This window comes from Corvus moneduloides, chromosome 4 (assembly GCF_009650955.1).
Source record: "Corvus moneduloides isolate bCorMon1 chromosome 4, bCorMon1.pri, whole genome shotgun sequence".
NCBI lineage: Eukaryota > Metazoa > Chordata > Aves > Passeriformes > Corvidae > Corvus > Corvus moneduloides.
Genome location: NC_045479.1, coordinates 37354641 through 37371465, shown reverse-complemented (window position 1 = coordinate 37371465; position 16825 = coordinate 37354641). Strand labels below are relative to the sequence as shown.

Here is a 16825-nt window from a genome sequence, read left to right as displayed (position 1 = left end):
TAATATTCAATGACATAGTTGTAAAAAGAGTGGAAAAGATTCTGCCATCCTAATGCCACCTATGGCCTCTCATGCCATATTTGATTTTCTTTGCAGATGGGATTTTTCTGAAAAGGGGACATAGAGAAGGAGGGAGTAAGACAAAAGGAATATTCATTGTCTTCTCTCTGACCTAAAACAGGTTTCTGGAGAAATGCAACACATTAAAGCTCTGCAGCATTCATCCATTATGGAAAACCATAGGGTGGCAGTAGCTGCCAAAACACTACACAAACTGTGTCATCAGAGTACCAGGACTTCCTTCTGAACTGCCACTGTGCTCAAATTACAAGACAAGCCGACCCCTCCAGAACAAAAACAAAACACACAAACTACTACAAAAACCCCAACAATAACAAAATCAACAACCTCCCCCCTAAGCCCAGCCCTGCTACCCACCCCCAAAAAACCCCTCACAACCCACCCAACATCCTAAGAAACCTAAGACTAACAAGGATGGTATCTCATAAACAAAATCCTTACAGTCATACCTGGAATGCCATTGCCATGAAGCAGGCAGGTATTATGAGCAACCTCTTGACACTTCAGACTTGTGAAGCACGCAGGGGGTTTTATTGCATGGAAAGAATACGCAACAGAAAGAATTTTTTCAATAGGCAAGAAAAGGAATGGTCTCTTCCAGAATATAACAGTCCTTCAGTCATATAAAAATTTTCACTTTCAATAACACTAAATATAATGCTGTTAATTTCTCTGTGTGTCATTCTTCCTTGTAGTTTCATCATGTGGCAGACTTCTCAATGAAGGATGAAATTATGTTAGATGTTGATTTTCCAGGGCTGAAATTTTCTTGAATCACAATATTCTACATAGACATAGTGACATTTATTAATTCATTTCCTCCCTACAAGAGTTTGACCTGAATTTTTGCACTCCTCAGTGCTTCCAGTAAGAGTGAAAGCATGAAACATATGTAAGGGAGAGAAATGTGTCTGCTAAGTGAATCTTACCGTGAAATATGTCTGCAAAGGGGGAAAAAACCCCAACAAACTCTAAAACTATTTACACACATGCTCAAACATATTCATTTAGAAGATAAGTGGAAACATTTCTGTAGCTCAGAATTTGAGACTTTATTTGAGGAACTGAGTGATACTGAGCAATGCATAACCGATTTTCCCTGCTGGCTAATAATTCCTTTACAAAGGGAAAGGTCCTATGTTATGGTTTTAACCAGCAAAGCAATAAAATTAGATATAAGGATCACTATGAGAAACCCAAGGCAAATGAGCATTTTACTTAGTAGGAGCAATCATCCTTTGTGCAACCTTGAGTACTGTAATGCAAAGTCATTGGATTACCAGCTGTCTAACAACAAGAGTAAATGGAAGAAAGGACTGGTGCTAAAGGAAAGCAAGTTTGAGGACAAACACAGTGTGCCTCAGCTAAAGGCATGCTCTGAATCACCTTCTGGAGGAGGTCTGTCCCTGTTAACTAGTGGGTCCCTGGGAAGGTTAACCTGGCAAGATAACATCTGCCATCCTAGGGAGGACATAAGATGTTGAAGCCACCAAGTTTTTCTACTACAGATCACTATTTCATATTACTCATATGATGTTGTAATTGGGAAAAAAATCAATTTTGTAATCAAAAATTATGACTGAAGACAGTGCAAAAGATAAAATATGATCTACTTATATCAATTTAGCTGATTATTCACTAAATTAACTAATTATATTAAAAATCCACTGTCATTAACATTTTATTAAGCTTCTATTTGTTTCTTTCATGTATTTTTCTATTTTCCCTTATTATTTATAATCCTCTCTAGTATTTACAATTACATGTACTAATTCATTACGCATCTTGCAGAACATGGCAGCCACATTATACTGCAGTACACTGGTGATCAGTCTGATGATCTGTCAGAGTCCTACTCTGAAACTGCAAAAAATGCTGAATTAATAACTTGAGTAAACATCTCTGAACTAGAAGTGTAAGGAGACATGGTGTAGTTAAATTGGATGAATCTCAAGACAAAGTTAGCAGAAAGTTGTCATTATTTTTAAATTCCAGTGCAGGATTGCATTTTTAGTTAATGGAGTTGAGATATAAGCTTGGTTGGATCAATAACAGAATTATTGAAAAAAAAGTCTTATTGTAGAGAAATATAAATAAAAGTAAGATTGGACAAGACAGAGGTACAAAATTTGAAAGCTATGATGAAGTCAGCCTATTCTTAGTCCCACACTAGCACACAGGACTTCTCTGTATGAGAGGCTTTATACAGACAGGTGTGCTTCATATGCCTTTCTCCAAATTTCAGCTCCTTGTGAAATTCTGAGGAATGTGGTGTCTCTCATTAAAAAGCGAAAAACTGGAAAAGGTCCTTGTATATTACATTTATCAAGAAAATTAAAAATAGTGAACCCAAGATTGGGGTCTCCTGAGAAGGGACAAGACACAGTAGAAAAAAACCCAGGTGAACACTAATTGCACTGCCTAATTAGGAATCCCCAGTATGAACCAGGCTACATGGTTAAATCTTTGCCTTCCCTAGTGGTGGGGATGGAATTCTCAAGTGCATGTACATTGAAACAGGCTTTGGGTTTCTCTCTTCAAAAGAAAGGGAGAGGTTGGTGCGTTCAAGGTGAAAATCCCCCACCTCAGGATTGTTTTGCCTGTGATGCTGCAAGAACACTCATACAATGCAGGTGCAGCCTTTCCAATAGATCACATCCTCCAGGCTCATAAACTTCCAGATCCAAAGTACCTGTTCTCACAGGTGGGTACCTGCTCTCACCTGCTTCTCCCTTAGAAACTGTCACCATCCACTTTTGATTCCACAGTTCCTTTAGATCAGGGGTAGATCACACATGGCCTTTGCCCAAATGTCGACCTCACCAGAATCTTCTAGTCACTGCCTTTTTTCCTCATGACCCTGGGGTGCCCTTTGTTCCCCCCATTACTAATGCCAGAGGTATTAGCAATGCAAGATGGTGGAAGGCAGGATTACTCACCTGTTTCTGCTGTGATTCAAGGAGCTTCATCAGCGCTGATTCACATTTGTGGGATGCAGATTTCTCAACAGCTTTAGGATATTGCATTCTGCTTATAAAAGGAGGTATTGCCTCAGGCTCTGTCCACACTTACATTTTTTAGTGCCCAGTGCTAAAATAGTTGAAATGAATTTTTGATCTACCCTGAAAATTTCCTTCGATTTCAGGTAAAGGTCAGTGATGTGTTTTCTCACTCTCAGCTTGCCAGCACATGATGCCACTTCTGGGGGTCTGCCACCTCCCAGCAAGGCAGTGTCTTTGTAAGGACTCATTAGGCAGTGAGAATGATACTGAGCTCCTCAACAGGCATTCGCTCCTTAGTTCAAGTAGAATGTAAATAGGCCTGAGCTTCTTTTAGGTGCTCTTAGTACTTACAGAGACTGAAAGAAAAAGGACTTGGAATGTCCTAGTCAAGCATACAGAGTCCCAAGAGACAGGAAAATGAATGCAGTGTCTCCAAACAGCTCTCGGGTACAAGCTTTCCTCATTCAAAAGGAATAAAGCTTTCCACTTCTATTCAGAAAGCTCAGAGAGATGGAAAATGGGGAAATGCCATAGCCACGTATCTTGTCTTACAGCATGGCCAGCACAGCTGAGGTAGCCTTCACCAACTTGGCTTCTGTTTCCTGGCAGTCTCATGAAAATTTTGGGAAATTCTACTCCTCAAATTTCTACTCCTCAAATTTCAGTGATTTTCTATTTTTTATCCTTCTCATTTATTTTAACTAAAGTTTTAGTGCAACATATCAATAATAAAACTTTGTGCTAGTATAATGAGGGCCTCATCTGGTTGCAAGTCTTAATCATTCACATAATATAAATAATAAATGATCACCTAGATTGCAGGACAATTAGGTTTCTTCAGCTACAGAAGAGTGTGCCCTGAAAGAACTAAACTTGTCTAAACAGAAGTGTCTTATTATGTAATTTTAGAAGTCTCTTTAGAAAAGAGACCAAAAAAACCCAAACCAACCACAACAACAACAACCCTAAACAAAACAAAAACATCTATAACACAATTTGCTCTGAAACATCTGTCATTTCCATTTCACCGACAAAGACTGTACTAAGAAACAGCCAATTTACAGGAGGACAGTATATGTACCACTAAACAACCTTGCAAAGAAATTTAAAGTGATATTTAGTTTCTAAGTCTTTGAAGTGATCAAACTGACTTGGACATAATTTGAGTCCTAGGGAAAAAGAAAAGGAAAAGAGACCTTTACACTTTTATTTTGGTAAATTATATTATCTATCATCCAGCCATACACTCTATCTACTACCTAATTGATATTCAAACTGTTATTGAGCAGCTAGTCTGTGTTTTCAAAAGATTAGGTCCATTCAATAAAATATTCTGGAAAAAGTCTCATGTTTCAGTTAATGCTAACTTCTACTTATCTTCTAAAATCAGTTCAAATCTAATACATAATCCACATATGACAGGGATTTATTTGAGGAAGTCAGCACACCCTCCTTCACATGCCACCAAAATCAATGGAAACACATTATAAGGACTACAGAGGTTTTCAGGTGACTGGCATTGTTACACCTAGTTTCTGTGTTTCACTGAAGTTCAACTGGAAACCTCGTCCATCATCTTCCTCCTTCCCATGACTAGCAATCTCCATTCTTTTCATTTATTTTTAGGAAGAAACCATAATACACATGCCCCAAGAATGCAGGGATATGCTTTAATAGATCTCCTGAAGATGTTTGCACTGATGATCATTGAGGCAGCCCTGAAGCAACAGCAATGGAATTGATTATCAGTGTTTAGAAGATACTTTGTAACAATAACTTTCTACTATTGATTCAGTTTAATACTTTTGTTTGCAACCCTTTTGTCTTCCCACTGTGAGTAGCTATAGTTTACTGTTAGAAAGGCAACTCCAAGAGTTCAAGGCACACAAGTCTCCCACAGAGCATCATTGACTGAGGCAGATTTGCAATCAGATGCCTGAGCAATGCAGGAAGCAAAGAGGTTTCTACTTAGTCTCTGCAGTCTCATATAGCAGACCCAATCTCAGTGTATGCAAGCTTATTAATTTTGACTGCCTCCATTCAGCTGCAGTCAAGTTTTTCCTCTCCTAATTTTTTTTCATGCTACTTTGCAGACAACATTGCCCAAATCTGGACTGAGCTGTCTACTGCCATGGAAACAGAACAGTATTCTCAAGGGATAAACACTGCTTCTCTGCTTGTGCTTCGGTCTCACTTGCCAAAGTTAGAGGTGCTGCTACAGATTTCTGCTATGACCCATAAACTGGAGTCATTACCCCATCAGACAGGGGAGAGCCAGACAGGAAACACCAGATCCATTGCAGGTAGCATCATCAGCATTTCCTCCTCAGAGACAAGGTGCCAGTGAGCCTTAAACAGCTGTGCAAGGTCATGCTGAGGTAGGAAGTCTTGGCAGAAACAGCCTAACTGTGAGTTAGCAGCCCTTCTTAGCATTAGAAAAATAATACAAGGTTGTAAAACTGCAGGTTTCTCCATATGTCTTTGAACAAGTTAGATAATTTACTTAGCCACAGAGTAAAACCACATTGGTCACATCGACTGTTACACTTAGTTGTCAGAGAACATGCCATGTCCACGCTGATCATTTCAGCAACATTCGATACCCTTGAGACCTTTTCCCAATTTGTTCTGAATTGCAATGCTCTAGAAGAAGTATTCCTTCCTTAAAAAGAAAAAAAAGAGCTGGTTTGGAGCAAGGCAGGGGTAGGCACAGGTTCAGGGGCTGCTGTTGCAGCAGATACTGTTGAGCACACCACCTGGGCTGGGAGGTACAACACAACAAACAAAACACCAGCCCCAGCCACCTACCTGTCCTGTGCACATGGGTGTAAGTGGAGATGTGGAGAGATGCGCCTGGACTGAAGGAATGGGGCCATCAGGGCGCCAGCAGTCTTGTCTGAGGCCTTGCATACCTCTTGCAGTGGGAACCCAGAACAGAGACAGGTGGTAGCTCCTGGACTGATCTGATCTGTCCAACTACAGAAACGGGGAAATGGGGAATGTCATAGGTTAGCAACCAACCTCTAGCATCTGTGTCCCACAGGAAGAGTGAACACGCGCTTCTCTTTTGCTAGTCACTGTAGCTATGGTGATTTCCCTAAACTTTTACATATTCAGAAAGAGAATGATATGTGCCTTAAAGTTCTGGAACAGTCTGCTTTTTCATTGGAATAAGCAGGCAGGCTAAAGAGTGTGACAGCACAACAGAGGTACCGTAAAGCAGCTGCCTAAAGCAGCACACTCCTGCCAGGGACTAACCGAGACTGCCACTAACACTCATGATACCATTTTCTTGAGAATGGGTTGCTGTAACACCTCCATCTCCCTACAGCTTGAAAGCATGCAGGCTAAAATGTCCTGAGAGTTTAATACCCCTTTTTAAGAAGACATTTTCACTTCAAGATCACAGTGCATATGCTACAGCATGGGTACAAACTTCCTATCAACCTGTGGTGGGAGTTCAAGGTGTCAGTTTTGTAACTTTCGCCCTTCTACTTAGCTTGCAATTCGGCCTTTAAAAGGACTGGCAGAGAGACAGGAGTCAATCTGCCATCACTGTAGTGAGGAACACCATTTAAATATGCAAGACAGCTGCTGGCAAGGCATGCATGGGGAAGTCCCTTACTGTCATTGTGTTGCACTCAGGTTTTCATCTACTTTTTCTCAACAGCACACATACAAAACCAACAAAATCCTTCCTATTAGATTTTTTTTCCAAATGTTGACTGTCAAAATGGAAGAAGCATTCTCATATCATGTAACAACTGTTTTTTTTATAAAACTTTATGAAGCCAGGAAGTATCACATGGGAGATTTAAAAGACCTCTCTAAAAAAGAATGGATTCTAAAGACCTGCTTGGAATCACCTGAACAAAGAAAATCCTCATAATATTTTAAACCCCTACCTATCTCTAGGGACCTACCTTAGTGTTTTTGCTAGCCTATGCAGAGTTGAAGATTTGCTCTGACTTTTCATTCTACAAATTGCTGCCATAGGTACTTGTTAAGCAAGATGCAATCAGAGATATTTGTCATTACATTAAATGTGAGCTGTTTGTATCATTAACATAGTATTCCCTGTCTCCCATTCTCATCTCTTCCTGCTCTCATACCTTTTTCCAACTCATATTTTACATTTTCTGAGGCAAGGATTATATCCCAGTGTAGTAGTGTGCATTGTGCCCAGTTCAGGCCATGACGCATTTTTTAGGCTCTTCAAAGCTAGAAAGCACATTAATGAAACAGTCACTGACATGTCCCAGCTCAAAAAGATTCAGCATCAAAAGGGGAGGCAGAGTAGAAGAAAAAATGCAAAAAGAGATGCTCTGAGAGCAGAGCTGCCAGCTTAAGTATACCTTTAAGTTTCTCCCACTACTGTGACTAAAAGATTGCTACTCCTCCTCCATAAAAGGAAGCTCTAATTTAAAACCTAGCAGTATCATAATTAACGTGAATATTATGCTAATCTTGGGGGGGAAAAAAGACCACTGCTTATCAGGTTCATTTACATTTTTTAATAACTCATTGGCTTAGGCTTTTAATATTAATTTTGAAAATATCTTAGGAGGTTCCATGTGCCAGGTCCCACCCTACAGCCACCCAGGCCTTCTCTTTGGCAAAATACATTCAAGAATACAGATGGGCAAGAAGGACTATGGTTCATCACCTCTCCTAAGGGAAAAGCATCTCCACATCCTGTTTTGACAACAGGACAATCAGTTTCATGGTATAGAGTGGACGTAAAGCATTTCCAGAAGCACAGACATGACACCAGCCTCCACTTACATTTTATTAGATCACTAAACTGACACTTACCATGCCAGTTCTTGTTTGATGCTTCTGAACACTTTTTCTCAAGACAGCAATTCAAACTCAGTCTAAACTGAGTATCGTTATGCTGTCATCATTCTGGGTTGATTTTTTAGGTGCCAAAACCATCTTTTTCCAACCTTTAAATTGCTCATAGATATGAGTTAAGACTTCACAGCCTACATTCACGCTGCTATCAAATAGTCTCTACAGCCCAAGAGTGCAATTCAATCTAACAAGTTATCAAAAAGGCTATCTTTGAAGTCAAAATGCAAAGGAACAGCTTGTAGTCCATGTTTACTTGGAACTAATACAGCTACAGTTTTTAGTACTCCTTTCATTTTAGTGAGAGAAAAATGCAATTAAGCCAAAAAGAATACTAAAATGTTAGTAATCTTGACATAATCCTGACTAGTGTCTAAAGCAACCTTGTGGACTGCTCCTTCAGGGTGAAAGGAAGTTCACAGTTTTATGTATTATTAACAGTAGGTAATTCACCAGGGAGGAGGAGGAAGGCACTGCAGACATTAATATAGTAGCAAGTTGACAAGGGGGATGAAGAAAAATCTCACCTGGAAACAGCAGTTCTCCACTATGTTTACTCAATAAAACCTTTCACTTCACCAGGATAGAGGCAGCCTAACTTAAGTAAAAGGAGAAAAAAGAGGACAGGAAATAATAGACATCCTACATTTTGAAGACTATTGTAGAGAAGTAAGCTTTGGCTTGGGAATTACAGTAAAGTAGTTGTAGACTGAAGGTTGTCTACAATTTCTATGCATCAGACAGCAACAGGGATTACTACACATCTCAAAGTCTAATAAAGATATTTTCAGCAGAGAAAATATTTTCCATATATTCCATTTTCATTTGGTATCAAAAATAAGCAATGGTAAAACCTATTCTAATAAATACCTGCATACATAATCATATTACATTTATTAAATGTGTAAGAGACCACTTACATACAGTGTCTGAAAAAAGGGTGTTAAACACCTTAACGTTTTGGTTTGGCTTCCCTTTACCCTTACCCCTGCTCTTAAAAAAATAATAATTAAAAAAATAAAATGGTTCGGTTCTTCTTTATTTTCCATTAAAGATTCCATGTTTGTGCTGTGGATTTCACTGACATGTATCCTACAAAGCAAAACTAGGAAGGAGAAATAATACTTCTGGTCAGGTAAAGCTGATGCAAGCCTCTTAGCAGCCTGAAAGGAAGCAAAAGCACAAAGCTCCCACACAACTGAGACACTCAAGGCCAGATTTTCCAGCAGGAACATCTCCCCATATCTCAAACCATGGCACAACTTCACCATTTCACTTTAACTGAAATGATGTAAGAAAAATCAGTTCTTGAGAAAATTCGTGAGTTAAAATCACAATGTCAGAAATATTTAGTAAAATCAGGTTGTTGTGAAAGGAAAGAGAGAGGAGAGGAAAGATATCTGAACTAAAAGTAAGAACTGTAATGCGAGTACCTCACTGGCAAGACCTTAACCAGAGCACTGTGCCTCATGTAGAACATTGAATTCAACACAAGGAATGTACCAATTGGCACGTATGGGAGAAAAATGAGAATGGTCTTCAATCTGACCAGTTAATGCAATTTTCCTAAACAGCCATATTTAGCAGACTTGAGATCAAAGGGGATGTAATAATAGTTTTCAAAGCTGTTACATAAGGAAGGGATGGGATAGTGGAAACAGTAATCAGCTTAAACCATAGCAAGAAATATTCAGGTCAATCAGCAGGCAACGTCTAACAGCAGTAGAACAGATTACCTGGGAATGTGGTAGAGTCTCCATCAAAAATGACAAAGCACCACAACTGGTTTTTTCCAGATAACACAGGATAATGGAGCAGACGACCTTGTAAAATCTCTTCCAGAAAGATTTCTTCTGACTTTATGTGAAGGAAGAGTACTTACACTGACCAATACTACAGGATAGGCTTTGCTTCATGACTGGTGTTCCAGAAGGAAGAGGGAAGTCAAAAGATATGAATGAACAAAAAATATTAAAGACTAGGAATGCCCTGGCAGCTACTATTTGCTTTTATCTGCCCTCCTATCCTTTTGCCCAGAGACTTCTCTTGCTGAATGTTATTTTATATTTTGATTTATTTCTGAACATATTTTAGCATTATGGCTGTTACTAAAGAATCTCATTTCCAAGAACGATGCTCCCAAAAGAAAAGTTTGGAGGCATACCAAGATAAAATTGGAAAGAGAACTTAGAAATCACATAGTCTCAAACAGGGGACAAAGTATCAAAAAAGAAACACAAGGAATGTGGAAAGTTAATTATCTGGTAGTGACACCTGATTCCCTTCTCACTGCACTGGTTTTAGTAAATAATTTGGAGTGCCTATTTCCTATGGTTACTTGGCTCTATGCAACAATAATACCTAGAACAGATATCTCTCAAAAGCATATTAAACCCATAAAAAGCAGAATATTATAACTTGGTTTAAATTTTGTTGCTACATCAGTCACTTCCAAATTGATTGTTTTAAGGGAAAAATAAAAGCACTGGCTTGACTTCTGTTGCTGTTTCCTTTGGTCATGAAACATTGAGAGCAGAGCATTCAAGTATGTCTAGAGGATGAAAACAACTGCAGTATTCACAACTGAAACCTGCGGTTAATCACTGCATCTGCAAGGCAAATGCTATTGTCAAAAGAAATTACTTCAGGGCAATAATTTTACCACTGTGAGTGCAAGACTTAATTCATGCCAAGACAAATCATAGGATCCCAGAATTAGACACAGGAGTGATTAAGTGTTCACTTACTCAACACAAGTTGTAAGAAAAAAGGAAAATTGCTTTAAGATACGTCTCTGAAGCTGTTATTTTAGCTTCCACTGATAATAACCTGTGCTTCACTATAGCAGAATGGGGTTTCCCCCATGTGAAGTATAAAGCAGTGTTAAGCAGTTATCATCCAAAGCATGCTCCTCCCAAAGTGAGTTTTGTGACCCCTCATCTGGGCCATCCAGGATGCTGAGGACCTCAGCCTCAGCCCCCAGCCACCATTAGGGTTAGTGTTAGGGTTTAGAGAGTCACAAAGCCTACAGCTCCAGGGCTACCAGGGTTGGAAAAGGCATGCCAAGTGGAACAAATAGCCTAAATAGACCTCTTGCATCACTGCAGATGTCTGATGGTTACAACAGAGTAGTTCTGACTCAACTTCTCAAAGACAAGATGGTTAACAACATGAAAAGCAAGTACTGAACTATCTCAGTCTCTAAATTGCTAAGTATGAAGAAAAAGGATAAACTGTTGGAGTAATATCAAGGAAAAAATGCATGTGATTTTCTACCTTCCTTTCTTCTGCCACAGGAACTTACCTGTTTTCTTCAACACATCAGAAATCAGTTCTAGGCTTTTTTACTATATAGAGATAGCATGCTCAAAACCAAACCAATCCAAAAATAAAACCACAAAAAAAGAAAAAAAAAAAACCAACAAAAAACCCATCACACAATAAAAAAACAAAACATACAAACAAAAAAACCCCAACCAAGAAATCAAATAACCAATGCCCATAAAAACAAAAAACCCAAACTCCAAAAGTAAACAGCACATCCCTACTAACACACAGTAGTAGATACATTTTTAATTTTTTTGTTGTTCTGGCCACAAAGACGCACACAATTTGATCATCTGGCTCCTATGGAAGAGAATTGAGTTTTTGAGCGTGAATCAGTAAAAACGCCTCTTCTCAGCAACAAAGCCATCCCTGGTGGGGATGCCGTATTTCCATTAGCAGGCAAAATGAAGCTACTGGAGGTTTTGCTCTGTGTTCCTGTGCTTCGATTTTTCAAAGTGCTCTTAACATTCCAGCTTACAGTGTCAGTGCATATTCAGTTCATGAAGTAGTTACAGACCTTAAGAATAAGGAGTTAAATCACTTAACTAATTTCCACTTGTCTTCTGGGAGCCCGCACATCTAATAGGACAAAATACATTCACACCATAATGCACTTCTGATGTTCTCAATTGCAGCAAATAGCTAAAACTTTTTAGCAGAAGTGTAAGTCATGGTGGCATGCAGACAACTAGTTTATTAAGCAGTGAGTTTCAGTGAAGAATCTTCTTTGCGAACCACACTTTAACTAAGAACACAATCAAGTTTGGAAAACATGGGAAATTCTTAAAAAGGTAGCAAATGTAGAAAGTGTTGTTTGAAATACATTTAAAGGCAGTAAACCCAGTAGACATTTCCAGAAAGTTTTAAAGCTACAAAGCATTGATTAAAGAAAAGGATTCAGGTTCATTAAATATTCACAAGTAAATAAGAGCACGTCAGAACACAATTAATCAGGGTATTGATACTACTTTTAATGAAAAGTCAGACACCACAAACCTTGGTTTGAATAATTTCTGTGCTTTTCTACATGGTAAGCATGGTGGGCAAACCATGGGTAGAATTTGGTTTGAATTCTTTGCCACCATCTGAAGTTTAGACAATGAGAAACCGTGGACAGATAAAAGTGACTTTTGTGAATGCCAATAAAAATTCACCATGGTCAACACATCTTATGAGGCAACAACTGATCACAGAATCACTAAGGTTGGAAAAGACCTTCAAGATCACAGAGTCCAACCTTTGACCAAACACCACCATGTGCTAAGTCATTCCTTGAACACTTCCAGAGATGATTACTCCACCACCTCTCTGGGTAGCCTGTTCCAATGTTTAATCATCCTTTCAGTGAAATTTTTTTCCTGTTGTCCGATCTCAACTTCCCCTTGTGCAGCTTGGGGAGGCCATTCCCACTTGTCCTGCTGCTGGTTACCTGGGAGAAGAGGCCAACCCCCACCTGGCTACAAACTCCTTTCAGGTGGTTGTAGAGAGTGATAAGGTCTCTTCTGAGCCTCCTTTTCCCCACACTAAACAACCACAGCTCCCTCAGCTGCCCCTCATATGACTTACTCTTTAGACCCTTGACCAGCTCTGTTGCCCTTCTCTGGACATGCTCCAGCACCTCAGTGTTCTTCTTGTAGTGAGGGGCCCAGAACTGGACACAGGACTTGAGGTGTGGCCTCACCAGTGCCCAGTACAGGGGAACAATCACTGCCCTGGTCCTGCTGGCCACACTATTGCTGATCCAAGCCAGGATGCCATTCCTGGCCATCTGGGCACACATTGGCTCATGTTCAGCCACTGCTGACCAGCACCCCCAGGTCCTTTTCCATCAGGCCACTTTCCAGCCGCTCTGCCCCCAGCCTGTAGTGCTGCATGGGGTTGTTGTGACCCAAGTGCAGGATCTGGCACTTGGCCTTGTTGAACCTCATACAATTGGCCTCAGCCCATTGATCCAGTTTGTCCAGATCCCTCTGCAGAGCCTTCCTACCCTCCGCAGATCAACACTTCCATGCAGTCTACAAACTTACTAAGGAGGCATTTGATTCTCTCATCCAGATCATCAGTAAAGGTATTTAACAGGACTATCCCCATGACTGAGCCCTGGAGGACACCACCAGTGACCGATCACCAGCTGGATGTAGCTCCATTCACCACCACCCTCCTGGACCCAGCTAACCAGCCAGCTTTTTACTCAGCAAACAGCACACCTCTCCAAGCTATGAGCAGCCAGTTTCTCCAGAACAATGCTGTGGGAAATGGTGTCAAAAGCTTTACTGAAGTCCAGGTAGACAACACCCAAAGTCTTTCCCTCATCCACTAGGCAGGTCACTTGATCATAAAAGGAGATCAGGTTGGTCAAGCAGGACCTGCGTAACTGACCTTGTAGTTAATAGAAATTATACACCCAGCCAGTTAGGTATAGTAATTACTAGAGTACTTTCATTCTCAGGCAAATTTTGACCTTTAGAATTTATCTTAGATTATCCTGTTAGGGATCTGTCTTCAGATAAAAAAAGTGCAGGATTACCAAAGCTATGTTCTTATAACAGCACCTCATTTCTATGATAACAACAAAATAAAGAACACTTAATTTGCAGCAGATGTGACCTATACAGCTTCTTCCTATAAGCAGGCCCACTTAGCAGGCCTACTTGTCTTGATTTTTTCAATTCCATAGGAAAATGTGGAACAGTTTTCCTGAAAGCTTCACAATAAAATTAAACATTGCAAAAAGAATTATGTCAATACCTCATTTCACAATCACTTTCATTCATTAAATTGAGTTACAGTTTTACCTGTTGGAACAATTCTCCTAAGTGAATAAATCTAAATAGAGCACATGATTCTTTAAAAAATTAACAAAAATGCCACTTGGTATTTTTTCAGTTATTGAATGGACACATTAACAAACAGATCCCTCTCGAACCAGCTAAATTTGACCTTCTCAGAATCACCTGCCCTTCTCAGAACCACCAGTTCCAAGAACACTAATTAACAAAACCTTTCCAGAGAGAGAAATTCCAGCAGGAATGCAGAACAAGAAAACCATGAGTCAGAATTCTTGCTTAGAATTAACATTGACAAAATCTGCCTTTCCCTGTAAACAAATACATACTGACTTTTGCAGCCCCAAAAGAACTCCCCGAAATGCCTCATTTGAGGATTTAGAGTGGAGCCTCCAACACTTGTTACAACTGAGGTCATGGTCAAACAATCCAGACATAAAAACACACAAGCTATTACAACAAGGAAGTATTATATCTAGACTGTACTAGTCAGCCACAGGGGGACCAAAGTTCCTCATTTCAGCATCCATTCCAGCACTGCCCTGTAATTCCTGTGAAACACAAATTCTGTCTCAGAGGAAGGTTCTTTTAATCACAGACTATAAATTCAAAACCAGGCAGACAAGCTCAGAGGAAACATATATTTTAATTGCATAGCCTTAAGAAATGCAGTTCAACATACAGTTAATTTCAGTGACAGGTCTATCAAAACCAAAGTCTCTCTCCCATTAACTATATATTTTTATTTCTTAACACAAAGAATTTTACAGAATTAACAAGATGTATTATACTGAAAAGAGTATCTGTGAGAACATTTGAAGTAGCAAAGAATATTTTAATTTATGATTCAATTTTTCTGGTGGCAGAAGTGGATGTTTTGGGCTTTTTAAAATATACTTTTCTGTTTTATACTTTCAGACTAGATAGTAAATGCTATATATCAGTTTGACAAAATATATAATTTCTATGTTTTAGTTAAAATCCCAGCAATATAAAGTAAGCAGATATTTAAATACAATATATTTGTTTTGAAAACCACTTACCAAAATACAGGAAAGGATGCATTACAAAATACATGTGTGATTACTAAAACCTTTGAGATTCAATGCTCAGCTTCAGATGCCTGACCAAAATGACAAAGCGAGATCAGTCAAGATGGTGCATAGGCCAAGGGGCTAAATGCTGTGAACATCTCTGCACTTTCAGTACTGCAGACATCCTCAGCAGTGGAAAAGGATGACCTGCTCTCTTTCAAGCTAAGTACCAGCATAAGAAAAAATAAGCAAGACAAAGAATGTTATAAGAAATTCCTGAAGAAAAGCTACCATTGACATTTATGCAGTCAAATCTGAAGCTTTTCACAATGCATCATAAACCAAAATTTTCTCTTGCACGTACCCCTTCAGGCATTTTAGTAGTCTAATTCCCTCTTGTTTTAAAATAGGCTACTTTATTTTAATATAAAAAAATTATGGCTTTTCATATGGGAAACAGCCTTAATTATTTCCAGTGAAAAGACATGAACAGCATTTTTATTAGATGAGTGGCTAGCATAACTCAACAGACACTGCAGAAAATTTGCCATGTCTTATTCTGAAAACATCTAAAGTTTTCAGTCCCTGAAATCAGTTTAAGACACTAATTATAAAGTAATGCACATCAAGACTAAATCCTCTCTTATTTAGTCACTCCTTGTTTAGAAAATATCCCTTCTTCTTTTTTGTCATCTTCCACTCTAAATTCCCCATGAATTCCTTAAGATATTAACAAAATCATCATCACCCGTGATTCCAAAACTTAATCCTTCATAGTAATCTTCAAACTCAGAATAGGACACTTCATTGGGGTTGCTGCAGGACTCTCCTAATGTTTCTAGAAATGACGATTTAATTTCTTCTTCTGCAGCTTTGCCTATGAAAGTATATTTTTTTATTAATACATTTTAAAGAAGAGTGAATATGTAGCATTTAATATACTTCAGGCAAGAAATTGTCAAATTTTCGCTTGCAAATATTTTTTTCATGAACGAATTCAATATTGTGGTTTCAGAATTAAGTCATTGGCTCACTTAATACCATCAGTAGAAACCTTACTTTAATAGGATGATAGAATTAAGTATCAACAGAAAACATGGGATCAGCGAACTGCAATGAGTTATGAGATCAGGAAAATTTTTTTCTTCATATGACTGCAAAAGCTGCATAATGCATTTGTAAACTAAAATTCTGAAGTTATCTTGTAAGAAAGCATGTGTTTACTGTAATAAAACTTCAAAGTTCTAGGAAAACTTTAAGATGGAAATTGGCATTTCAAAAGTGTTCTGCAATTTACATCTGTGTCCTAGCAATTTTATAAAGATAATATTCAAGATGATTTCATAGTATTGAGAAAAAAAGTACAAAATATATGGAATTATAGTATTGGAAAAAAAATCACATATGGTATCCCTATACCCCATGTGACTTCATGTGTTACCATTAAAATCACTGGCAATATAAAAAAAAAATCCTCTCTTCTACAGGTAAAAAAGAAAGGGTCATGGCACCATGGAGACTTTCACAGTGACTAGGCTGGTACATGGAGGTATTATTTTAGAAACTGACATACAAATATTTAAACTCCTATTTTTTCAATGGCAGACTTTAAACATTTTTGAGAATCCTGAAAAAATAATGAAGAAACCAGCATTTCCTCTATTAAGGATGACAAACCTGTCCCAGAAATAAATTAAGTTCCTTCTGAATAAATTATTCAAGTGCTGAGTACATTCCGTGT

At 38.7% G+C, this 16825-nt stretch overlaps 1 protein-coding gene across 11 annotated transcripts in view; it reads right to left on the bottom strand.

Moving 5' to 3' along the window:
• Positions 1 to 14677: 14677 nt before the first annotated feature.
• CAPS2 (calcyphosine 2) overlaps positions 14678 to 16825 on the bottom strand; it is a 29615-nt gene continuing 27467 nt past the window's right edge. For all 11 annotated transcript variants that reach the window (XM_032106231.1, XM_032106237.1, XM_032106233.1 and 8 more), the window contains one exon: positions 14678 to 15961. In XM_032106231.1, the coding sequence (XP_031962122.1) occupies positions 15786 to 15961 (176 nt within the window). In that variant the 3' untranslated portion in view covers positions 14678 to 15785. The remainder of the gene's footprint in view (positions 15962 to 16825) is intronic.